The sequence below is a fragment of the Capsicum annuum genome, chromosome 4 (genome assembly GCF_002878395.1).
Source record: "Capsicum annuum cultivar UCD-10X-F1 chromosome 4, UCD10Xv1.1, whole genome shotgun sequence".
NCBI lineage: Eukaryota > Viridiplantae > Streptophyta > Magnoliopsida > Solanales > Solanaceae > Capsicum > Capsicum annuum.
This window is the reverse complement of record NC_061114.1, coordinates 230,703,174-230,729,702: the sequence shown is the minus strand read 5'-3', so window position 1 is coordinate 230,729,702 and position 26,529 is coordinate 230,703,174. Positions and strand designations below refer to the sequence as shown.

General features: G+C 35.3%; 2 protein-coding genes across 11 annotated transcripts; one reads left to right on the top strand and one right to left on the bottom strand.

Annotated features, from left to right (window-relative positions):
* Positions 1 to 3,559: 3,559 nt before the first annotated feature.
* Positions 3,560 to 20,355, top strand: LOC107866789 (NPC intracellular cholesterol transporter 1). Of its 2 annotated transcripts, XM_016712770.2 has the most exons (39): positions 3,560 to 3,864; positions 4,686 to 4,738; positions 5,214 to 5,313; positions 5,628 to 5,735; positions 6,631 to 6,747; positions 6,920 to 7,070; positions 7,376 to 7,623; positions 7,788 to 7,985; positions 8,386 to 8,462; positions 8,560 to 8,677; positions 8,825 to 8,908; positions 9,245 to 9,340; positions 9,523 to 9,624; positions 10,108 to 10,176; positions 11,073 to 11,168; positions 11,265 to 11,372; positions 11,600 to 11,713; positions 11,841 to 11,924; positions 12,165 to 12,293; positions 12,426 to 12,624; positions 12,737 to 12,880; positions 12,959 to 13,002; positions 14,055 to 14,138; positions 14,249 to 14,317; positions 14,398 to 14,474; positions 14,759 to 14,828; positions 15,232 to 15,381; positions 15,533 to 15,598; positions 15,844 to 15,988; positions 16,145 to 16,209; positions 16,298 to 16,363; positions 17,201 to 17,294; positions 17,488 to 17,524; positions 17,650 to 17,707; positions 17,799 to 17,909; positions 18,390 to 18,457; positions 19,013 to 19,079; positions 19,160 to 19,228; positions 19,900 to 20,355. In XM_016712770.2, the coding sequence occupies exons 1-39, from the start codon at positions 3,778 to 3,780 to the stop codon at positions 19,984 to 19,986; spliced, it is 3,909 nt and encodes a 1,302-aa protein (XP_016568256.2). In that variant the 5' UTR covers positions 3,560 to 3,777; the 3' UTR covers positions 19,987 to 20,355. The 2 variants fall into 2 exon arrangements, with proteins under 2 accessions (XP_016568256.2, XP_016568257.2); XM_016712771.2 differs by lacking the exons at positions 17,650 to 17,707; positions 18,390 to 18,457; positions 19,013 to 19,079; positions 19,160 to 19,228; positions 19,900 to 20,355 and having other exon boundaries at positions 3,612 to 3,864; positions 17,799 to 17,913.
* An 825-nt stretch (positions 20,356 to 21,180) lies between these two features.
* On the bottom strand, positions 21,181 to 26,211 carry LOC107866790 (protein NLP5). 9 transcript variants are annotated; one of them, XM_016712775.2, is made up of 7 exons: positions 26,065 to 26,211; positions 25,917 to 25,974; positions 25,608 to 25,714; positions 24,111 to 25,150; positions 23,468 to 23,515; positions 22,502 to 23,390; positions 21,181 to 22,301 (listed from the first exon to the last, which is right to left on the bottom strand). In XM_016712775.2, the coding sequence occupies exons 4-7, from the start codon at positions 25,011 to 25,013 to the stop codon at positions 21,421 to 21,423; spliced, it is 2,721 nt and encodes a 906-aa protein (XP_016568261.1). In that variant the 5' UTR covers positions 25,014 to 25,150; positions 25,608 to 25,714; positions 25,917 to 25,974; positions 26,065 to 26,211; the 3' UTR covers positions 21,181 to 21,420. The 9 variants fall into 9 exon arrangements, with proteins under 9 accessions (XP_016568261.1, XP_047267357.1, XP_016568258.1 ...); XM_047411401.1 differs by having other exon boundaries at positions 24,111 to 25,130; XM_016712772.2 differs by having other exon boundaries at positions 25,608 to 25,974.
* Between the last annotated feature and the right edge of the window lie 318 nt (positions 26,212 to 26,529).

Sequence of the window (26,529 nt, the reverse complement as noted above, 5' to 3'; positions counted from 1 at the left end):
TTTACTAGTGCTTTTTGCAATTTGTCCACAACAACAATTTACTAGTAGATGTTATGGTCGACTTGAAAAAAAAAAAGAACGTTAAACAAGTTATTTCAAAATATAAATTCAAGATGATAGTTGAAACTAAACCTTATATCATTTTAAATGTAGTAAAAATTCTAAAGTTTTAATTCAGAAGATGCGATTACTGATTACCAAGCTATATAAAAGTTGGGACACATAATTTTAGTAACTTCAACAACTAATATGAGACGGAGAGTACAATAGACTAGGTTTCATATAGTTGAATTTTTTTTCGTAAGAATTATTTAGCTATTCTAAATAGAGAAGTGGACATTTTTTAGCTACAACATAAATGACAAATAAGTTTTAATTGAGTCACATAATACGCCATACCACTGCACATATTTTTTTTTTTTTTTTTGTGTGTGTAAGTGTGAGACAATTGAATTTATATAATTGCTGATATAAATGTTAGGTGACTTTACGTGGTGGGATAAGAAAAAAAGAGTATTAAACTTTCCTTAATCACAAAAATAATTAGAGAAAAGGATAGGAAACTAATTAAATTCTTTTCCTAGAGTAATTTCAATACTTTAAAATAACTTGACTTGATTTATAAACCACATAAAAGCAAGTATAGAAATTACAGTATAATTATGGTGACATTAATTAAAAACTCTAATGCCTTACAGCAGCAAATCAATTAACATGAATTGATTAATTAAAAGAAAAGCATTCTCCTAGTATTCCTCATGATTGTCTCTTAACTGTTAATCACATATTAGTCAATCCATGATTTGGTGGCAACCTAGTACTAAACCAAACTTTATATTATATGTCTATGTCTAGGCGTTACATTGTACAATTTAGAAAATATGTTTGCCGCAATACGTAATAATCATGATATATGAATCGATTTATATATATTTGATTAATTTAACAGAATATTTAATTGTCTTTCACCAGTACAAACTGTCTTAGAGATATCTTGTAAAGGTGGCTTTAAAGGAAAATATATACTCATAATACTTGAACATGATGTAATACAAATGGCTAATTATTCATTTAATCCATAGATATTTTTATAAACTGACAATTAGAAAAATCCTAGAATGATAAGTTCGAAATAGCCTGAATTTTGATAAATGTGAATCATATGGTATATTAAAAATTGATCTCATTTATGATAATAATAACAATTTACAGCTGCGATCTATTTTAATTACTGGAAGTTGGATATGAACCATTTTAGAATTTGGAATGACAAATATTTAATTTAATGGATTAAGTATTTGTGATTCTTTTTAAAACTTATCTACAATAATATATTATGTAAGTTGAAGATATGATATATAAAGAAGTAGATATTCAATGATTTGTTAATACATGCTTGATCGTGTAATGCATGTATACAATATGTCATATTATGTAATAATAAAGTATATAAATAAGTAGATATTCTGGGATATGTCAACGTATATCTAGACATAACAATAAATTAGTACACAATATATATATATATATTTAATCCTTTTAGCTTACGCCAAAACACGTGTGACCATTCTTAAATATTCAGGACCTAAAAACAAACACTAAAAAAAATAAAAAAATACTATTATATATGTAACACGTAAATGTAGGAGAATTAAATTGTAGGTCATAAATATATATATACGTTTTCTTTAATTTTTAATATTCGTATAACACAGAGTAAGTATTAAAGTCACTGTCACCAAAGTCAGTTTTGAGAGAATTATAACAAGAAAAAATTGTAGAATATGAAAGTTAATGGGTATCTTATCCTTAATTAGCTGACTCAAAGTGTGAAATTCACTTTTTTTTTTTTTTGAGATTTTAATCAATGTTTCGTGTTCACATGGTTATAAGTATCCAAACCTCATAGTATTATTTGATGGAGTACTGTGAAATCTATTTTACAAAAAAAAAAAAAAAAGACACTATCAAAATATACGACAACAAAATATGTACTGCTGATCTTCTATCCTAATTTGTAGTTTTTATAATCTTCTTTTTAATGTCATGTCCTTGGTAAGTTGAATCTGCACCATGACTTGCCTAATCACCTCTCCCTAATGCTTCTTCAGTCTGGCTCTACCTCTTCTGAAACTGTTCAACGTCTCACACCTTCATACTAAGACACGGTGGCGGAGTCAGAATTTTCATTGAGGGTTTCAGAAGTATATATATACAAACTAGTTGAAGGGGTTCAACATCTACTATATATATATATATATATATATGCATAATTTTTTTTTTAACCATGTAAAATATAATATAAAAACAATATAATTTTCCATCGAAGAGGGTTTGGATGAAATCCCTGATGCTTAGACATCTATACATCTCCCCTTTACAAATTCAAATCATCTCAACCTCACTTTCCGTACCTTTGTCATGTACATGTTTATCAAATACTAAATACAGAACGCATGTACATTTGGTGAACTAATTACTATTACATAGCAAGCAAAACTCTAAACTTGACTCATATATTTGTCACTTTTGAAAGTGTGATGTTAAATTTCCAAATATAGAATCAAAATGACTTTAAAGTTTAACCACCCTCACACTACTAGTCAGTTTGGTTGATAGAAATAAAGGGTAAAAAATGTCATGCGCTTTTTATGATGATTACTCAAAAATAAAATAAGGAAGGGGAAATCAATACGCTTTCAATTACGGGAGCCTTGCGGAAACATAATTAAAAACGCAATCCCCACAAATATACTAACCGAAAGCAAGGCTACTTCCCTAAATCCACCATTTTTTTTATTTTTTTTTTTTCAATTAGTATTTCGTATCCACGCTGTAACTCCACTAATAGTTTATTTTCATATTTTGGTCAGAAGCAATTTGACCAATAAATTTAAAAGATATTTTTGAGCAACTGTTAGTTTGTGTTTTATTCCACAAAGATATTACTTTTTTTAGCTTATGAAAAAAATTTAACTTTCCAAAAGCACTTATTTTTTTTCAAAATTTTGACCATACACCATATTATTATTTTTAAAAAATAAGCATTTTGAAAAAAAAAACAAACACTTTTAGAAAAACATAAACTCGGCCTAACAGGCTATAAAATATTATTATTTAGTAATTCATTATGTTAAAAATACATATTCAATAGTAATATCTATCAATTTTAGAAAATTAATAAATAATTTATGATTTTATATCAATTTTAATATTTATTATTAAATACTACCACTCATTATCTAATACACACCAAAAATATTAGATTTATTAGATTCAAAGGTGATTTATTATTTTTCTTAAAATGAATATCAAGTCAATGGTAAAAACAACTAAAAATGAATAAAAGAAGTAGTAGTCAAATTTATATTTTTCTAAATATAGTTAATAAAATTAATATAATAAACTAAAATTTTAATAAGTATTTTTCCTTTTTTAGAAAATAATTATGAGAAGGATGGGGACCCCAAATGTCCCTTAAAACTGGTGAAGTTTCAGTCTTCCAGACTGGTAGTACAATTAGAATTTAATAGCAACAGTATTAATAGTATTATGAAAAAAAATAGACCCTCCTCCCAGTACTTTAATTAAATACTTTATTCTATAAATTCTGTGAGTCCTAAACATTTGTCCTTTGACTCTCTTTATCTCTTTCTCTCTTCCTTCTCCATAATATTCTGTACAGAGAAAAAAGTCGGGGACTATTTGTACTACTTTAACAGAGTAACAATATCTTCATATTCAACCGGAGTAATTTCTCCGGCACCGGAACCGGCAATGGAAGAGTTTGCTTGTCGTTCTATAGGAAGAAGAGCAATGATGCTTCGTTTTATAAGGATTTCGTTGACTATTTTGCTGTTTCAGGTTTGACTCATCATCAGCTGATGTTAACGTTATTGACGTCGATTGAGTAGTACCAGCACATTGTGTGAAATGAACGAATACTTCGCTACTGACAAGTTGCAGGACAACGCTAAAAAAATTTACTGATTTTTTTTTTGATTGCTTTTTAATTGTATATTTTGGATTGTGTGAAGGAAATTAGCTGTTTGGACTGGCGGAATTTGTTTGATAATCTGGAGAGTTTTACAATATGAATCACATAGTCCGAAATAAGGTGGCGTTTGGCCTCATTGCATTGTGAAAATTGAAAAAAAAAAAATTACTTTTTGTTTTCCAAGTGAAAAAATTATATTTGGAAAGTAGAGTTGTTTTTGAATTTTTTTGAGTAATTTGGGGTGAAAAAAGTTAAAACAGTTTTTTTTTGTTGTTTTTGGAATTTCTGAAAATTCTGGAATGCAACTTTATTTTTAGGAGTCTTATGGCCATAACATGTTTCCGGAAAATTATCATAGCCAAACGTCACCTAAGAATCTCCTTGTGTGCTCTCTTTCTGGCGGATTTTCAGTAGTATATTAGTAAGATTTTTATTTGTTATTGTGCTTTTTCAGGGAGGACGTTACTTGAGCAGTAAAAGTTTCTATAGAATTTTATAATCTGGCTAATGCCTTCTACTTTATTGTGCATAGTCTTCATTAGAGAAATACTGTCATTATTCTGCATACAGAGAGAGGGGGATGCCTCAAAAGTTAATGCTAGGCATAGGCATCTTTTGATGCAATAAATGAAAATTTGAAAATCTGTTTCTTGAACAGAGCTGAGTTACAAGAAAACTACCTGTGCAGGTCTTGTTTGTTGGTTATACAGTGACTGCACAAACATCAAGTTCCTCTGGAATGTAAGTTTCATGAATTTCTATCTTTTAAGTGAATTTTGTGTAGTGATATCTTTCTTCTGCTGTAAGAGAATCTATGAAGTCTCAGCTGCCTTGTTTAATTTTTATCTTTTGTTGAATTTTTTTACTCTATAAAGAAACGAATATTTCTTGTATCGAAATGAATGTATGATAATATGAGCTATACTTCTCCCGTTTTCTGATGTTCCTGCTGGCTCACTTTAATCTGGTTGGCAAATTTCGTTTCATATGACTGGCAATCAATGTAGGTCAAGTTATTTAATCATGCAGGACCATAATAAGTAAATAGAGCATCTAGTAAAGCTAAATCAGTTCCTGTCTTTTATTAATTATGAAAGAGCCCGAGTAGATGAAGTAGAAGGCTGAATTTCTTGAATGTAATCTGTCTCATTTTTCAAAATTTTTTTGAAGTGCAACCCGTTAAAGTTTGAACTCTTCAATTTTTTCACTTGGTTAGACAAAGGCATGCTGAAGGATATTGCGCTATGTATGACATTTGTGGAGCACGGAGTGACAATAAAGTTTTGAACTGTCCCTTTGGTTCCCCTTCCGTGAAGGTAAATACTGTTGGATACTATCGATGAACCATTTTGGGTACCTTTTATTTGCCTCATCATATTAATGGAGGTATGGTGGCTATCCTGAGCAAGCCATTCATAATTGTTGGCCCTACAAGATCTGCCCCCCTCACTCCTATAATCTGTCTTGCTGACGCGACTTCCCTCCCAACCAAAAGGAATAAAGGAAATAACACACGCTCAGACACTTATATGCAATTCCTTTTATTGTATTACTTCAAAACCGTTTAGATTTTCAAATTATGTTTGCCTGATATTGTAATGTTACGTGTACAATATCTTGTGCTTTGCAGCCTAGTGAGCTACTTTCATCAAAAATTCAAAGTTTGTGCCCAACGATAACCGGAAATGTCTGTTGTACAGAAACTCAATTTGACACCTTGAGAGCACAAGTCCAGCAAGTAAGATTTTTATGCCGAAAGACTTTTCCATATTATTGATTTTATTTTTGGATCTTGTTTGCTCTCACCAGCTTCAATTGATGAGAATGCATATCTGAAAATTAAGTGGTTTTAGCAGTAAAGATAATCAGGAGCATAATTTTGATAGCTCTGAGGATCCTTGTAGGGAAGTGATTTTAAAAAGTTGTAAGGTTGTATGGCAAAGCGTCATTTTCCTTTGATATGGGGGTTCTTTTGAAGGCTTAAGGATTGGTGCGTCTTTAGTAATCAGCTCTCACATTTGATGGTTGTCAAGCAACAGGGTCCTGTGGTTTTGCGGGACTGGTGCTAAGTTGGAGATGACTCTAGCCTTCACACTTGAGGACAGTTCTTGATTTTTGTCACGGTTGAGATCTTGCAGAATATCTACTGATTTATTCTTCAATTTTGCTTTAAATCCTCTACTTTCGGTAACTTGTCTGATTAATATTTGTAGTGGATATTGGTGGGCACACCGTGCATAATTTGAATAGTCAGAAGTCAATGAAGAATAAACGCAACTTGAGAGAAAATAATAGCATAGTATAGTGGGGATAGAAGGTGGAAGAAAGGAATCACAGGAAATATCTGTACATTCAATGTAATGGCTCTTCAACCTCTTCTGGTTACTGCCTAGTAGGGTGGTTATAAGAGTATAATGCGTTGAAAAATTGCTATAGCTTTCAGAGTAAATTTACACATAAACATCCTGATCCTCTTATATGTGTGCGTACATATAATCTATGTATTTCATTTTTGGGAAGGGTTGGGGCGGTCAAGACCTTTTCCAGTTTGAGTTATGTGTAAATAGTGATAGTTCTCTACTCCAATTCTTCTCGTTATGAAATCCTCTTTATCCAATTAACTTCTTTTGTAGGCAATTCCCTTTCTTGTGGGCTGTCCAGCATGCTTGAGAAATTTTTTGAATTTGTTTTGTGAACTTACATGCTCTCCGAACCAGAGCCAGTTTATCAATGTCACATCTATTTCCAAGGTCAGTGCTACCTATGTGGCCATTTTGTTATTTTTACTTTCATCCACACTGTGTACCAATTGTCCTAAACACTTCAGGGAAAGATGATCTAATCTAAAATATCATGTTTTCTGTGTGGCACTAATTGTCCAAATTGTTTTGTATAGGCAATTCATGATTTTCTTGTTTTCAGGTCAAAAATAATTCTACTGTTGGTGGAATTGATTATTTCATAACTGACACTTTTGGTGAGGTGCTGTACGAATCTTGCAAGGATGTAAAATTTGGTACTATGAATACCAAAGCTATAGACTTCATCGGTGCAGGTGCTAAAAATTTTGGAGGTAAATTGTCTATTCCCTGGTTCCTGACTTTGAATATATGCACGTGTGAAAAGAGGTCTGCATGTTTTCACCCGGCCATGCCTCAGTAAATATAGCTTTTGGCTTTCTGTTACCATTTTCAGGAGGGCCTGTTGCATTTGGTTGAAGAGGTTATACACACATTCTAACTGGCAGTTGCGGTTTTATTTTTTTTTTGGGGGGGGGGGGGGGGGGGGGGGGGGGGAGATTGGGGTGACGTGGATAACAATATGATATCTTTTATCTAGTCTGTTATTTGCGTGCTGTGCTGACACGTGATTTGGCAGAGTGGTATGCGTTTATTGGAAGACGAGCACCACCTGCTGTCCCGGGATCTCCATATGCAATTAATTTCAGACCAACTGCTCCTGAGTCATCTGGAATGAAACCTATGAACGTGTCTACATATTCATGCGGTGATACATCACTAGGCTGTTCATGTGGTGATTGCCCTTCAGCTTCTGTTTGTTCAAGTTCAGCTCCTCCTCCTGCTCAGACAGAAGGCTCTTGTTCAGTGAGAATTGGGTCTCTGAAGGTGAAAAGAGTCCCATTATATATTTGCTTCAATAATTTATACACATGATGTCTCAGATTGAATTTCATCTTTCAGAATAACTTGTAAAATTTGTATTTGTTGCATTGTTACAACAGCAAGAAAAAAAACAAGTTTTATGCAGTTCCAACTCTTGATTGGTGCAGGTGAAGTGTATTGAAGTTGCTGTCACAATTCTGTATGTTGTACTAGTCTCCGTTTTTCTTGGGTGGGGCTTTCTCCATAAAAAAGGAGAAGAGACTCCAGTTTCCAGAGCAAAGCCATTGATCAGTGGCATCAGTGCCACTGGAAATGGTGTCATCCGCCAAAGCAGCAGGCAAAAGGATGAGAATATTCCTATGCAGGTGGATGCCAGTTTGCACAATCTCTCAGTGATTTCTTTGCTTGTTCCTTTCTTATTTCCAAATTAGTGCTATTTTCCGTTACCCCAGCTCCTCCAGTTTGTCAAAACACGAGTTTGATGAATCCTACATGTCTCAAAATGTGTCTTCCTTTTGAACTCCTAGCTTAAATACATATCTAGTAAGAGTCTGCTAACTAACACCGTTGAGCATACGCCAAAAGCTGTAGTATAAATACTGTAAAAGGTGGTTGTAAAATTAAAAAAAAATGATGTTTGTTTGTTGTAATAGTAGTAGTTTATTAGTTGACTTTTGGTTCATAGCTCGCCCAATAATGGGTATTTTCACCATGAGATATCTCTATATCATCTCCTCACGCTTATAAGTCATTTGAAAACTTCAGATGCTTGAAGACGGCCCTCAAATTTCAAGTGGTGTTCAACTCTCTATTGTACAAGGATATATGTCAAAGTTCTACAGGTGATTCACTATGCTTTTAATCATTTATAACCATTGATTGGACCAGTATTGTTCTTCCAGAATGAAATGTTTGTGTAAACAACCCCCCTTTTTCCAGGAAATATGGAACATGGGTGGCTAGAAATCCAATCCTTGTATTGTGTTCATCGTTGTTCATCGTTCTGGTGCTCTGCTTAGGCCTTTTCCGTTTTAAAGTTGAGACAAGGCCTGAGAAGGTATGATGTGGCTTAGCTGGCTCAATTTCCTGTTGTATCATTTCATCTACTTGACAAGATTATATTTGGTTGTATATAATTCATTGTTTTAATATTCTTTAATTTGTTGCATTATACATGTTCTAAATTCCACATTGATCCTTTCAGCTGTGGGTTGGCCATGGGAGTAGAGCTGCAGAGGAGAAACTATTTTTTGACAGCCACCTTGCACCATTTTATAGAATTGAGCAGGTTCTGCTTCATTCAGACTTCTGTTAGATATTTTTGCCATTGCCCCTCTACGTTGTTAAGCCATTCTTGGTAAAATATTTCACCATTGTAGTATCCAATAGTTTTCCTTTGGATCCAGTTACAGTTCGTATGTACTTCACACTATGTTTCTCATGTCTGCCTTTTATACTAAATTAGTATCCTGAAACTCAAGTAGCTGAGTCCCACCTTTGCCATTTATCAGGTGGTTAGGGGAGTTTTAATGCCTCTTTCATTTCTTTCCTTTTCTTGAGGTGGTGATGGACTGAATGACCTCTGAATCTCATGGAAATTACTATCGCCTTATAAAATTTGCAGCTCATAATTGGTACAATCTCGGACGCAGATACTGGAAAGTCACCTCCTATTGTTACTGAAGACAACTTGAAGTTACTCTTTGACATACAAAAAAAGGTAATTCATCTTCTTGAATTTTGTCTTATACTCGGGGAATCGTGCTCCCTTTAATTACCAGCTAGATATTTGACTTCTGCTTAGTGGTTTTGTGCATCACATAATTGAAGCAATTGAAAATTACTGTATATTCTTAATATTTCTTCTTTTCGTAGAAACTAAGTTTGCTCCATGTTGAATAGATAGATGCAATCCAAGCGAACTATTCCGGTTCAATGGTATCTCTGCCTGACATTTGTATGAAGCCACTTGGCACAGAGTGCGCTACTCAAAGTATTCTTCAGGTACAACACTGTATAAGTTAATTATTCTGCGTTTTTCTATAATATATCTCACAGTACAGCATACATTAACCAAACTTTCTTATCACGATTAATATTTTGAGACAAATCTCAAGTCTGTTGGTGATCTTGTATATAAAGATGTCATGATCTGAAGATTGTGTCAAACATTGAGTCCTTATGAGAGAAAAATAAGTAAAGTTCCTTGGGCTGTGAATGGTCTTTTTTGCTTTCTCTCTGCTCTATGATTGAGTGTAAGGACTCTTTGAGGTTGACATGCCATTACTTAGATGTTGTCTGCTGTATGATATTCGATTAACTTCCTGTTCCTTCCTTCTCTGTCAAAATGTTATCTGTTTATCTCTAGTGACCCTGCTGCTTTTGTTAATTGTCCATGATGAAGGCTTTTACCGATGTCTGTTATAATCATCTCTGAGTTCGCCTTAAAATGTACTTGTAACTGATTCCCACTTATGTGATGTACAGTATTTCAAAATGGATAGCAGTAACTTCGGTGCTTACGGAGGTATTGAACATGTTGAGTACTGTTTTCAGGTATGTTCTGATCTAACTTTGTGATGCAGTAGTTATTTACTTTTACCTTTCTTTTCCTTTTGTCTCTGGTCACTTTAATAGTATTTTCTTCCTTTATAAATCTACCGACTTTACCTGTAACTTGCTTTTCTGGTCCACATTGTTGTTCGCTGCATCCATTCAACTCCTATCAAAGTAGACTAGCGTTAAGAGTTGCTACTGCTGTCTGGAGTTATATTTGTTCTGTTTAAGCATGGATAAAGGTAGATCGTATTCCTCATGCACACATCGAGTTTAGATATCTATGCCCAAATTAATTGACTGCAGAGATTTTGGGATTTGAACATGTGATGTTTGGATAAAAACAAATTACATCAAGGCAACAATCCTTTTTATTTAAATCAGCGGATGATACCCAGGGGCCAACCTGATACATTGAACTCTAAACAAAGCATATCCAAATCTTCATGGTATCCCGAGTATCCTGATAAACTAACTCAGCGCCACATAATCTGTGATGCCCTCTCAGGAGAGGGGTAATTTGTTTCAAATTGATTGGATGAGCAAACAAATAGAGGTCCTTCAGCTTGTGTCTACTCAGGGTTCTTACGAAATCTTTCCACCAAGGAACTGGATATTCAAACAACTTAATATGTAAACTCAGTCAATCCTTATTGCCAAAGAATATTATTAAGAAGTGAACAGATGTTACCAGTTTCAAAAAATATTAAGAAGTGAGCTGCTAAGAAAGTTTGGTACGGGAGTTTAACACATTGGAAATAAATCAATGTGCTTCGTTTTCCATATAATTTGTGTCTTTCTCAATCGTTGACTGCCACTTTCATTTCATACTTCTTCACAACCTAAATCAACAATGTTAAAGCTCATCATCAATCTACTTTTGCTGTTTCCTTTAGCATTACACTTCAACTGAGAGCTGTTTGAGTGCTTTTAAAGCTCCACTTGATCCAAGTACTGCTCTTGGTGGTTTCTCTGGTAACAATTACTCTGAGGTACCTCTTTTTGACCTTTGTGCATAAAATTTGTGATTCAAATGACTGATTACAATGTTGTAAGTTATCCTGATGATATAAATGTTTCTGAGACAGGCTTCTGCTTTCATTGTGACATATCCCGTGAATAATGCAATTGACAAAGAAGGCAACTATTCTAAGAAAGCTGTGGCCTGGGAGAAGGCTTTCATCCAGTTAGTGAAGGTTTGTATGTTGTACTATGTTCCTTTCACCAATAGTTCATGCCGCTATGTGCCTTCTAAGGATTCTAGCCTGACAACATTTTCTTTAAATAGATAAAATACGAAAAAGAAATCCTGATAACAGGAGGAGAGTCATTGAGAGGTCCTAAAATGATAATTTGAGCATCCTCTTCTAATCTTAAATTACCTTTGACTATGTGGTCTAATCAGCTCTGATTATGTGGACAGGATGAGATCTTGCCAATGGTGCAAGCAAAGAATTTGACCCTTGCCTATTCATCAGAAAGTTCTGTTGAGGAAGAGTTAAAAAGGGAGAGCACAGCTGATGCTATTACTATTTTGGTAGGGGAGAGAACCCGTAGAGTTTCATGTTTACTTTGGCATGTCTTCCTGACCCACCTTGATGAGTATTATATCATCCGCTTCCTCTGTTGCTCATCTGTTTCTTTTTGTACTTGCTCTGTTCCAGATAAGCTATCTTGTGATGTTTGCCTATATATCTTTGACATTGGGCGATACTCCTCGTTTCTCCTCTTGTTACATTTCCTCTAAGGTACAGTGCTTTAATCCCTGCATGCCATCGACCATAAGTAATGAAGACTCATGACTGTTGCAACTTTTACCATTCAGTTTACACATTTTAGATTTTTGTAAAAGAACATACAATGAGAATCAACATCGACATATTCAATGGTTTTTTTGACTTTTTCATTCTCACTAGAAAGGTGGTGTTTATACAAGTCGTTTGCTTTTTTGACATTTGTTCTCAATTTGATGGATTGTTGTGTTCCAGGTCTTGCTTGGTCTTTCAGGAGTTATACTTGTTATGCTCTCTGTGCTTGGATCGGTTGGTTTCTTCAGTGCAGTAGGTGTAAAATCTACCCTCATTATAATGGAAGTCATCCCTTTCCTTGTCTTGGCTGTAAGTTGAATTTCGACAGTCTCCTTTTCTTTTACTTTGTATGTCTCTATGTATTGATGCTTTTTCTTTAAAAAATTACTTATTATCCTTTATTTTGCTTTATGATCATTGTCAATCGCCATGTGTTCTCAGGTTGGGGTAGATAACATGTGTATTCTAGTGAATGCTGTTAAGAGACAGCCAATGGAACTGCCTTTAGAGGGACGGGTTAGCAATGCTCTTGTAGAAGTTGGACCATCAATTACGCTAGCTAGTCTTTCGGAGGTTTTAGCATTTGCAGTTGGAAGTTTCATACCAATGCCAGCATGCCGCGTTTTTTCCATGTTCGCAGGTCAGGAACAGCCTGATTCTAGGTTTTTGAGAGTTGCTAGTATTATTGAATATCTAATATCCCTGTGTCTGGGGCTTCTGTTCTTATTCTTTTTCTGTATTTTGCCCTGCAGCATTGGCTGTTTTGTTGGATTTCCTGCTGCAGGTTACTGCATTTGTTGCCTTGATTTGTTTTGATTTTTTGAGAGCTGAAGATAACAGGATTGATTGTTTCCCATGTATTAAAGTGTCTGGTTCAAATGCTGATCCTGAAAAAGGTAATTCTGGGAGCTTTTCACTAAGGCTGTTAACTTTCTTCCAACCAAATGACATGCTTATATCAAATGGTTTTGTAGGTAATCAACTGAGGAAACCTGGATTGCTGGTACGGTATATGAAGGTAATGGATAGCCTTAAATGTTTCTAAAATCTCATCCATTGTGCTCTCTGAACATCACTTTATGATATCTGAAATGCTTTTAATATTTGTTTCTTTATCTAGTTCAAGGTTTGTCTAAATCTCACTCTCATATATGCTCATATACGATCATGTCTTAGTACAGTATTAACATCTAAGTTTGTTTTACTTTACTATTACGATAGATGTTTGATGCTGCCATTCTTCTATTTTTACCCTTCAAAGTCATAAACTTCTAGGTTTGACCATGCAAAATCTGTACATATGACTCTCAGGAGGAACTGTGTAGATATTTCTCATATTGCAGCTATTATTTTAAAGATATGTATAAAGTACTCATTTACATATTGAAGGACTGGATATTGTTTATGATTTTCATTGAATCTTTTTTTTCTTTTTCATGATAACCGAGTAAAATTTCATGGCAAATGGAAATTTTCAAATCCTTATTAAGAGGAGTTACCGGAAACAGCCTCTCTACTTCTTCGGAGGTAGTGGTATGGACTGCGTACATTTTACCTCCCAGACCACACTTTGTGGGGATACACTGGGTCTGTTATTGTTGTTGTTGTTGTTGTTATTAAGAGGAGTTCCATTCTACCAGATCTGTCTTGTCATTTGGACATGGCTGAGTATTGTGAGGACATTAAAAAATATATGAAAATATTGCTATCAGGACACCAAAAATATATGAAAATATTGCCATATATTGCTATCATCTGCATCAGAAACAGAGATGTGCTCCTTGTGCTCGAAAAGCCTGTGGTTTCTTTATCTCTGCTCTTGCTTCCTTTCTTTTTTCCAGCACCCAAGTAATGCTTCCCATGATTATAATCTATTATTTAACTCGTCCCTCAACATTTTGACCCTGTGATGGTAGAGATCTTGGTAACGCTGTGGGAGCTCTGTACATCTTGGTAGCTTTATGCTGCTGATGGTTGTAGAGTTCTCTTACTTGGTGATCTTAATAACTGGAGCTGTGTTGTTTTGTATTTGTTAACCGGTTTGATTTATTTTCATTTATTCACTTTCAGGATGTTCATGCCCCCATCTTGAGTCTCTGGGGAGTAAAACTTGTTGTTATATGTGTTTTTGCTGCGTTTGCATTGGCGAGTATTGTAAGTTGCACCACCTGTTTACTATGTGATCTTCATCTCTTTGTGTTGGTTTTATTATATTAAACAACCTGGTGGGGAAGTTTGATCTCCTTGTGCTTATACTCTTCAAGGCATTATGTACGAGGATTGAGCCTGGTTTGGAACAACAAATAGTTCTTCCTCGCGACTCATACCTTCAGGTTTAGTACCCTAAGTAATGTGCATTTACAAATCTGGCTTTGATAGAGTTGCTAAGTATGATATATATTATTTTGTGCAGGGTTACTTCAATAATATCTCAGAATATCTCAGAATCGGACCACCTCTGTACTTTGTTGTGAAGAACTATAACTTTAGGTACCATGGATAACCTTACTCCTTTTTTATTTAGAAACATTCATCTCAATGTGCTCACTTGTGTGCACTTATTACCTTTCCTTAAATAAGAGAAATTGTTGTTGGAATGATTTTGCATACCTATGACAAAACTCTTGCTTACCATGTTTAAACTATGAACAAATTGCTTGGTTAACTGGTTTTTGCATGAATTAAATGTTAGAACTTTGAACTATTATTGGTGGCAAATGTGAATGTTGAATTTAATTGTCCTAATGATTGAGAATATCATTTTACTTTCTCAGTTCTGAATCAAGACAAACAAACCAGCTATGTTCTATCAGCCAATGTGACTCCGATTCTCTATTGAATGAGGTAAGACTCTTGTTCCTTTAGATGAATCATGTGATTGACATGCTCTCGAGTCTTGTGAAGTGGAGTCTTCCTGCAATTGAGCTACATGTAGAATGGTCTCTCGTCATATTTCTGGTCTTGGCCTAAGTTTTTCCGCTGCGGAGTTTTGGAAAGGGATAGCTTTTGGTTTATTGCTGACCCCTAACTTGTTAGCTCATCCCACTTAGAAATTATGTGTCTTCTAAAGTTTATAACTGACCACTAATTTCTTAGCTCATCACACTTAGAGATTATGTGTCTTCTGAAGTTTATTGCATATGTTCTTCATTGATGCCAATTTATGGTTGACGTTTCTTTTTTGCGCGAGAAGATAGTTTTCCTCATCTTGTTCTGTGTTACGTCAACTTAACTTTGTATTCTGCAGATTGCCAGAGCATCTTTAGTACCAGAATCAAGTTACATTGCTAAACCGGCTGCTTCATGGCTTGATGATTTTCTTGTTTGGATATCTCCAGAAGCATTTGGTTGCTGTAGAAAATTTACAAATAGTAGTTTTTGTCCCCCTGATGATCAGGTTTGATTACTTTCTTTCTTAAGAAGCATCTCCAACTAATTTACCAACAGCAGTTTTCCTTCATATAATATTATTAAATTAAATAGTTATTTATTAATACTTTAGAATAATGGTATTGAGATTCTCACCATAAGTATCTGTTTTCTTTCAGCCACCTTGTTGTTCACCCAGTAGTGGCTCCTGTAGCCCGAATGGAGTATGCAAGGATTGCACAACGGTAATCTAAATAACTCTTATCTGATATAGTTTGTAATGTATGCGTTATATTATACAATGTGCCAATAAGAAAAATGTGTTCTTTAGTTTCAAATATCTTTTTTACTTTGGCTTTTGAGAGATACTTCGTGGACATTATCCACATCAAGCTAGAGTCATGAGGTGAATACCTTAGTTTCATGAAAATCATTAAGCCACCAGAAAACTGTTGAATTGATTAATTAACTAACATTTGGTATCCTTCAGTGTTTCCGTCATTCAGATTTAGCAAATGGTCGCCCTACAACTGAACAATTTCGAGAGAAGCTTCCATGGTTCCTGAATGCATTACCTTCCAATGATTGTGCTAAAGGTGGCAATGGGGCTTACACCACTAATGTAGAGATTGAAGGTTGATCAATTATATGTCTATTTGGTTGTTTCTTTTGAGCATGATATAAATCCTCGCAGTCAGTAGCAGCAGTTGTCTTTCTCAAAAAAGTAGCAGTTGTTCAACTGAATCAGCTCCCATTAATTATATCGTTGTTATTTTTGTTTTGTTCATCAGGCTATGAGGATGGTATTATTAAAGCATCAGCCTTTCGTACATATCACACGCCTCTTAACAAACAAGTATATAATCATTTGCTACCCTTTACCTCATAGTTCACTAAACTTTGTCTAGAGGTCCATGCCTGCAATCTTAATCCGTCTTCTTCAGGTTGACTATGTCAATTCCATGAGGGCTGCACGCGAATTCAGTTCAAGGGTTTCTGATTCTCTAAAGGTAATTTCTGACTGCAACATAATGAAGCATTAGTATCATTTTCAAGAGCTTAACTGTGCAGCCTCTGTTTGTTGTCTACTGATATTTTAAAGGACTACTCTAGTGATAATCTTCGTCTATACCAAGATTATCTCTATCCTTTTGATATGTTCATCTGTCAGTTTATGCATTTCGGTGATAAACTGTCAGCAAACAAGTTTTATTTCTCATTCTAGCTTGCTGAGCATTGTGATTCGTGTATTCAACTCATTTGTTTGTAGATTAATAATCACAGTTTATTTAAGAATGTGAAGATTTTTACAACAAGATTGTTGATGTGTCAGTGATGTGAAATATGGTAATTTGAAACGTATAGCAGCAATTACTCTTTTATAGAGAGTACCATTACTTCTGTTTATGCCAATTCTGATTGTACCAGAGCAGAAGGAAGATAATCTGGAGTAGTGATTATCTGATCCAAAAACCAAAAGGCATGTTATAGTTGTAATATGAAGGCTTTAATAAGTTCAGTTTAAAAAAAATACTAGTAAGATTCATTATGGAACTTTCAAGAGATTCTGGAGGTCAGATATTATATCATCGTGTCTTTTAGATTTTATATAGCTAGAATATAGTTTATCTAGTACGTATTAGATTCGAGGTAAAATTGAAGAATAAATTAACATTGTGGCATAAACAGAAATTGTGACAAGTGAAAGAGTTTTACACCCTGCAATTAAACCCTATAATAAGCTGCATTTCCATAAAAAATTTCTTCCAGGCAATTGCTCAACTGGCATGCATTTCCATAAAAAATTTCTGTGTATTAGCCTTGACTTATCTGTTTCTCTTGTGCAGATGGAGATCTTCCCCTATGCAGTGTTTTATATGTTCTTTGAGCAATATCTAAGCATATGGAGGACAGCCCTAATTAACTTAGCTATTGCTATTGGTCAGTGTGATCTCTCTGTACTTAATGTACCTTTCAGCTGATGCATGATATAACTTTCACTATATTGATATCTTGAAGTCTTCTTTCTCTTCACATCTGCTGGTTATCATTTCTCAATTGGAAAGATTTGGTATTTTAAAATGACTAAAACCATTGAGAGACATTAATGATGTTCTTTTTTCATCTTCTGCAGGTGCTGTATTTATTGTATGCTTAGTTATCACATGTAGGTTAGTAGATTATATCTTGGAATGCCATCTCATTCCTATCCTTTCTTGTTTTCTGGAATAGAACACCTTTATTTTTTGCATCTGTAATATTAACTCTGATTCTTTTGACGTTTTGCTTCATATAGTTTTTGGACTTCAGCAATTATCTTACTTGTGCTGACCATGATTGTCCTGGATCTTATGGTATCTTTTCTTCTTTGAATAATTGTTTTGAGTTCATATTGTTGCACCTGATTTTTTCTCTTTATTAGTGACATTTTACATCGTTTTGCAGGGAGTAATGGCAATTCTTAAAATCCAGCTCAATGCTGTATCTGTTGTCAACCTTGTGATGGCCGTTGGTATTGCTGTTGAATTCTGTGTCCATATAACACATGCCTTCTTGGTTGGTCTTCTATCAGAGTGATCTATTTGCTCTACTTTCTTGTTTAAAATTATGAGAGAATGCAGATCAGCTTGAGTAGGTTAAGAGAATACTGTATATTAAACAAATATAATTTGTCTCCAAAGGAGGATTGAGAAAGGGAATCTGTGTCTGAGTGAGTAGAATGAATGACTAATTGGTTCAAGTAAAACTTTAGGCCTCTGAAGTAACTGTTTGAATGATATCTTTCATTGAGTTATCAGCAATGAACCTCCTGCAGTGAATTATACACACGCCTCAAACTTTAACTTGGGTTGTCAATTATGACCCCACTCTTTCTCAAGACCACACTCATGTAATAGGAAGTCGAAACATGTTATTTGGCTCTATTTCTCTTTGCGAGGTTTCATTATTTGTTATCTTTTCCTATTTTCCTGTATTTTCAGTTAGACGCATTCATCCTCTAGTTCTCTCTTCAACATTCTTCTGCACCTTATGCAGGTTAGCAGTGGAGATAGAAACCAACGCATGAAGGAGGCGCTGACCACTATGGGCGCTTCTGTATTCAGGTCTGGTATTCTCTTACTGTTCGAGAAGCTAGTGTGGATTATGTCTTCTGATCTCTCCTTTTGTTAAATACATTTGATTTTACTGTTCCATTTTATCAATTAAGTGAAACTATCTTCGATGGTATTAACACTAGCGAGTCAGGGTGTTTATAAATAGATAAAACTACAAGTCCTTTCTAGAGCAGTAACTAAGGGCTAGCAGAATGTTAACATGATATGAGTACATGTTCATGAATGTTCGAATTTTAGGACATAGCCATATCAAAAATGAGGAACTGTCAGGAATGTCTAGCCATGTCAAAACAAATTTGAAAAATAGGAATTGAATGGATCTGTAATGAGCTCCCATAACAAACTAGGAAGGGATCTATTCTATTCAACTTATGCTTACTGGCACAGAGAACAGCCTGTGGACCTAAAAGAGCATGATGTACTTAAGCTGTAAATGCACCAGAACAACACAATGAATATCTGTCTTTTAAATGTGGTAGATATTGAAGACAATATATATCTATTAAAGAATTCTCACTTTTGTAGTATTCTCATCTTTTGCAGTGGTATCACGCTTACAAAGCTTGTCGGTGTCATTGTTCTTTGTTTCTCAAGGACAGAAGTTTTTGTGGTATGTCTACTTGCATACAATGTCATGAAGGGAGTGAGCCACTTGTTCTGGTTGTCTTCATCTTAACCTACATTTTGCAGGTTTACTACTTTCAAATGTACCTCGCTTTGGTTCTTCTGGGTTTTCTACATGGACTCGTATTTTTACCTGTAAGTAACTTGAAGTGATATCTTCCTGCTTTCTACCATTGAAAAAATTCTCTCTTTCACAACCTTCAAAACAGTTCTATTTATTGTTACCAAAATCTTTAATCTTAAATTGAATATATGTAAAAGAACTTCTGTGGTGAATTTTGACTTAGTACAGTCTTTTTCCTAGTCTTATCTTTTACTCTCTGATTAGAACTAAAAAGTTCCATCGTCTTTCTTTAAGTAGCAAACGAACAGTTAAGGGAAATATGTGTGCTAAATAATTTTATTACACAAAAATAGAACTATATGCATCCTACTAAATAATCATCATACATATGATTGTATTTCCCAACAAAGAGTGTCTCTGTCTCGAACTGAATGATCATCTTTCCTTTCCAGATAATTTTTCCTCATGTACACCTGAGGAAAAAGTACATGTGGGCTTTTAATGCCACTTCTCAGTCATAAGCAATTCATACTATTTTCATATTCATGAGTACAATCTATTTAGCTAGTGTACTTACTCCTTAATGAAACGCCTTAGAATTCTTGAGTTGACAATTATATTGGTAGCAATACTTGATCCATGTGAGATGTAAAACTGTGTCGGAAATTATTCATGGAGATTTTGAAATTTGAAGCGAACTTGGCTGTGCCATCTAAGTAGTCCACTTTCTCCTCCATTACAGGTACTATTAAGCATTTTTGGTCCGCCATCAAGATGTGTGCTTGTAGAGAAGCAAGAAGATCGGCCATCAACATCTTCCCATTTCTAATCTAATCAGGTTTTAAAGAGTTTCCACTGTAGGAGATATATTCTTTTGCTCAGAAGCCATGACTAGATGTTTGATCTATGAGATAGCAAGCAGGATAATTGATGATCTACCTACAGCACAATTCTGATACAAGCTAATGCATTAAAAGAGCTGCCTTTTGTAGGGATGCAGAATCTTTTCTTTTTCTCTAGTTTTTGGGTTGAAAAGGCAGGGGGGGTAGGACAGGGAGCCTTTGAATGTTGATGGCTGCATGTATAACCTTCTGGAGAACACATCAGAATAGTTTTGTTAATTGTAAATTAATACAATTATATTCCCTGTAAAAGAAGTAACAAAGAAAGGTATACATATCTTTTGTTTCTGATTCAATTTTGTGGCTTTAGTATCTCTCTACTTTCTGCACTGCCTGGTCATCTACAGAAGTTTACCTCTTGAAATACAACAACATACCCAGTGTAGTTCCCACAAAGTAGTGTAATCCCACAAAGTGGGGATCTGGGAAGGGTAGAGTGTACGCAGACTGTACCTCAGATGTAAAGTGGTTACCCCGACCTCAGATGTAGAGAAGGTTGTTTCCGGTAGATCCTCGGCTAAAATCTTCACTTGAAATGGATGGAAATTTGCAAAAGAGTTTCACTTGACAAGAGCATGAACATATCTTGGTTTCTTTAGAAATCTTGATAGGATATTAGAGAATGCTACAAATAATCATCTTGCACTGGAAATTTGATTAGAGGCTGAAAAATCTTACATTTGCAGACAAGTCCAATACTTACTTATGCAAAAGTCAAATAGAAACCCTCTTAACATTTGCCCATTATGCTCAAATCATTCCTTTTTACCATTAAAACTTCTAACAGCAGATCCAAATATGGTACAAATGTGTAAATATAGAATAAGAATTTGAAAGAGAGCAAGGTCAAACTCTCAAGTCAGTTTCTGGTAAAGTTGCTGCCATGTGACCAGGAGGTCACGGGTTCAAGCCTTGGAAACAACCTCTGGCAGAAATGCAACGTAAGGTTGCGTACAATACATCCTTGTGGTGGGGCCCTTCCCCGAACCCTGCGCGTAGCAGGAGCTTTAGTGCATCGGGCTGCCCTTTTGCATTCATTCAGCCTTTGGGCAATAGGTTCATCTAAACTCAGAATTTTCGACACAAAGTGCGCACACATATATATGCAAGAATAACTAAAATTTCAACAAATCATTAAATTTCAATTATGATGAGTTTTGAGTATTCTAGATGAAACAACAACAGCCTTACGGCTCAATACTAATTCATAACAGTCAAAAGGATTGACTTATATGAAAACTCAAACAGAATGAATTTACAATTAAGCAACCAACATTACTCCCAGTCTCATACCAGATCTAAATCTAAAAGAAACTATATCCATTTTGGCAATTACTTGCAACTAAGGCTATACCAGTTGTCTACTGTACTAATATAGGACTGCTGCTACCAAAAGAGCTTCCAAAATGATGCTGCGAATCTTGAACTAAGATAAGTTTGATCATCTGGTTTTGGGAAGACATACAAACATCGATGCATTCTTCCAGGTCTGCATCGCATGTTAATAGAACCCACTCGGAGTCATCATCCAAGTACTTGAGTTGAAGTCCACTTGGATCATCTATGCCAAACCGCCTCGTTATTTCTCTGAGAAGATCACTGTATCTCCAACTATTTTGCATCCGGAACCTAATCTTTTCTTCTCCGTATGTTACTTTTACTCGTGGAGCTTCTTCTTGAGATATTGATGGACCCTTCTTTTCTGATTTAGGATTCTCAGCAACACATGCATGGCTTTGAGATCTTGGTATGGTCTTCGGTCCTTCACTTGATAAATGAAGAAGCTCTGGTTCACTTCTAACCCTTTTCATTGAATTATCAACCGACTCTTCCTGGATAATTTGATCTTCATCACAAGTATTCAAAGGGTGAGATTGTGGCTTTGTCCCGGATGAACAACATTGACTTGAACTTGAACTTCGACTGCAGGAAGAGGAGGGTGACTTAGATACATCAGCATTATTGGGGCTAGTAATGCATCCCTCTTGTTGCGTGTTCAAGGCCATTGGATGTTCGTTCAACTTTGAGTTGGCCAAAGGGCTCATTCTTGATGCATTTGGAGATGCCAACTCGGGGAAGTTTGAATAGAAGGATTCAATTTGTAAAGTACCAGAGGCACCCTCAACTGAATCAATAACACGTCGTATCTTTTGCAAGGAGTGACCAACCTTCTTGATCTTTCGAGAAGGCCAGCGTTTAATCCCATGCTGTCTGCATATCCTCTTCAGAGTGGTAGGACAAACTGTATTTCAAGAGGGCATAGGCAAGGAGGGGAAGGAAGGAAGAAACAGCAAAAAACAAAGTTAAAATCCTTGTACGTAAAAGTCCTAGAGGATAAAGCACCAATAGGATCAGGTGTAAAAATCATAAACCAAAATGAGAATACTAGAGTTATAATGAAATTTGGATCTTATACATGAAAGTTATTTAAGTTATGCTTACCACCAATGCTCTTTGCAGCATCTTTTAGGCTACCAGCAAAATACTGCTGAAGAATTTGCAAGGTAATAGTCTTCTCAGCTTTTGCGCGTCTCCTGTCCCCTGTTCTACCCATATTACGAGAGGCACCTATTCCAGAACCAGCATCCTTATGGTGCCTAAACTCCATGGCATCTTTCCTCATCAATTCGTCTGGTTTTTCATCCTGGAATGCAGAAATAACAGAACTCTCCTGGAACTCTGCATCACAAGAGGTCCACGATGTCCTTTCTTGAGAAGTTTCAGTGTGCTCTTTATGTTGCTCAACTGTGTGGTTTGCCACTTCATCCATAGAAACAGTTTCTTCCTGCAACTCTTTGTCTGTCACAACCCTCAAAGTCCGACAAACATTTTGTATGATGATGGATAACGAAGTAAGCATTTTTCTATGTTCTTCAGGATTTCTGCAGTCTGCGGGTAGAAAGAACTCCAATACAAAATCAGATGAACCAGTTAAGGTACTACGCAGGCGTATAGCTACTGCAGCTTGCAGTCCAAACATTTTTGCATAATGAGAAAGTGGATACTCCGACTTGCTATAAGAGGTAAGATCATCTGAAAAGCATGGTTGATTAGTCATGAATGCTTTCCCAACAACACCCTGCCCTTTGAGCAAATGGTGCTCAGAGCAAGCTTCATGAAAACCTTGAACGCGAGGGTCAGCTACATAGCAAGCAGAATCCTCTGTGGAAACACAATGAATAAGGTTTTCCTCAGAATGACGACAACCCCCTTTGCCTTGTTGAACGCATGGAACCCATGTCTGAGCTAATGGCAATCCATGCGTCTCACATGCAGACATCAGAACCTCTAGAACTTCAGGTAATGCAGCTTGGTAGCTCAAATCACATACCTGATAAAAATATCTCATTTATCATGCTGAATAAAATTATTCAAAAATGCATTACTTTGCAAGTTCAGACCAATTACCTTGGCATCCTGAATGGTTGAAACTTCAGAAGTCGAGAGATCAACAGCCTATTAACAAGTAAGAAGTTTGGGAGAATTTCAGAAAACTGGACCCTCGCTATATTTACCAAAGTACGTACAAACAAGCAATTGAACAAAAGCAAGACTCATGCACGCCAAAAACAAACACGAACGATCATGATAAACAGAATGCATCTTAGAGACAATCTGACCCCTAAACAAGAGCAGTAATGAGGATTAAATGAAGGACAAAAACATCAAATGATAAGAGAAACTAACAAAGTGAAAGATATAGGCACCGACTAATAGTGGAGCACATGCTATTTCAGATCTTACGGAATTGCAACTTTACTGTTATCGTTTCATTCTCAGAAAAAAAGAACTTTACTATGTAACTTCTATCTTAATATTCATTCGTTTGGGGATTGATGTTTCAGCCTGAAGTACTGTGAACTGTAAATTTTTAGGCATAAAGCACATAAAGATATAGTAACAGTTTTTGAAGCATATATGCACAAATTATATACTTGAACACTGAGTAAACACATGCATACATAGTTCCACTACTAAGCTAAGTAGGTAACGAAAGAAATTAGCGGGAATGAGGGAATTGATAGACTCCGATAGATAAAAGAAGACAAACCTTAAGAGCTTCGCACACACTTTCAAGCTCCGAGCGATACTTGATCTTCTGTTTGGTCATGACAACTTCAATAACACCCAAGCAGTTACGACTACCTTGTTCGAATACAGGAACAGCAAGGGTGCCTCGTACATCATACAACTGTGCATGTTCAACACGCGGATACTCTTCACTTCGGAAGAATCTAACATCAGGCGTCCACTCAGGAACTTTATCTGCAAACACTCGTCCGGGCAATCCAACAATCTCCTTGGAATCTTCATTTGCAGGAAATTGATAGTTTGCAGAGACTTCACGGTAGTTAGCAAGCTGAGGGCAATTGAGATCTAGTAGGAAAGGTTGATCCGTTGTGCTGAGCACACGCCTGCCATCCCTGTTTATCGGTACCCATAGTTGAAGAAGGATACCCTTGTCCCTGGAGCAATCTCTTATGTGCCCAAGTGCCCAAATCAATCTATCCATTACAGAAGATGAAGCTTTGGGTCCAATCCACCACCTTTTGTTCAGCTCAGGAGCTTCAACTAAATGATTCTCGGATAGACCTGAAGTGCACATGGCATTGTTCATATTCTCACCGAAAGGCTGAACTTTAGCATAACTTAGCTCTTGGCTATGGTTTATCGACATATTTTCAGTGAAAGATGGCCTTTGCTTTTCTTGTTGGGCATCCTTTGATGGGATTCCATTAAATTCTACATTGTTGGCATCTATCGTTGTAGGCCACATAAAAGACGAGTCAAATGGCGCATTGAACATGGCTGGACTATGCTGCAAGAATTCACTACCATCAGCAGTCTCCAACCAACATCCCTCTAACAATAGCCCATCCATGTAATCCAAATCCATGAGATAATCAGATGGGGTAGTCAACAACGAATTCGAAGGAATGACACTTTCATCCATAGCATCAAATCTGTCTTCAAATCCCTAAGACCAGTACTGTTCTTGATCCAAACTTATGGCAATCAGTCCTCCTATACACAAGCTAGTCTAAAAAGCTCCAATCTTGGAAAACCAAATCTGCCAAATTTATCTTCTCACTGAGAATCAGCAGTAAAGCAATAAAGATAAGAGGAACAAAAGAATAATAAAACAACAAAAGATGGAACTTTCATATATTATTTAGCTCCAAGAATCAAATATATGAAGAAATCAACATATTCCACCAAGTTGGGTTTTGTTATCTTGGTATACATATCTTATTCCAAAGTCAATAAAGGTTAGAAGAAATAACCAGCTACAACCAAAACATAGATCTATATAACAGTGCCTCAAACCAAAGAAAGTTGCAAGAAATGAAAACTGTATATCACATAGATTCTACGAACCTCTCTATGCTTCATCACTAATTCAAGAAAAACAACTGGTTATATATATATATATATATGTATGAGACATAAAGACAAGTATTTGTGGCCATAGATAAGTGTGTACAAGATGATTCATCCAAGTTGTAAACAGAGACAAAAGAGGAATGAAGAAAGAGGAGGAACTCACTATGCAAAAAGATTCTTGGATATTCCAATTTGCAAAGGTCAAAACTTTGCTGTTTCTTTATGGTGTAAAAAATATAAACTTTGCTGAGAAAATTTTCTTGTGGCTGTCTAAGAAGCAAACAACAACATCAAACAACAAACAAATATGTAGGGACTAAATGTCTCAACTTATATCTTTCCCTCTTGAAATCCCCTCCACAACCCACAATCACAAATTAAATTCTCTCTCTCAGTTATTATCTGTCATTAGCTTTTCTTGAATATGATTCCCTTAAAGCAAAGTCTGCCTACAAGAGAAGATTCCACTTACCAAGTACTGGACCCCACCCCCTCAAAAACCTCTAGGGATTCCCATTTATAAAGTCAACCTACGAATCAAGAAACAACTCCATCTAATCCAAAATTCAAAAAAGGAAGTAAAAACACATATTTAAGGTAAAAAGATTTGATTTTTATACCCTTTATTAGCTCAAGAAAGCTCAAAATGATTCCATCTTTAGACTCTTTATTAGCTCCATAAAATTCAAAATGTGGAAAAAGTTTCCTTTATTTTCTTGGATAATATTAGCAGGATGGAGTGCGAGTATTCATATTAGTAATATAGTTTTAATGATGTTAATTATTTTGAATAGATTAATTATAATACGAGTCTTGATTGTATATTTTTTTAGATTATTTTATCTTGAATTAACGTCTATCAAAAAAAAATAATTTTAGACTCGACTTTATAAAAATAGATTGATTACGTTATTTGTTCTTTTTTGGTGGCTTTGTGGAGTGTTTGTTAGTAGAGAATTGTGTGTTTGCCACTTTCCTATTTACCCCATTACTATATTTAGATGCTTTGTGACGTCCCTCAACAAAATGTTAAAATAACGATCAACTTGCATAGGGGGTGACAAAAAAAAAAATGATAACAACTT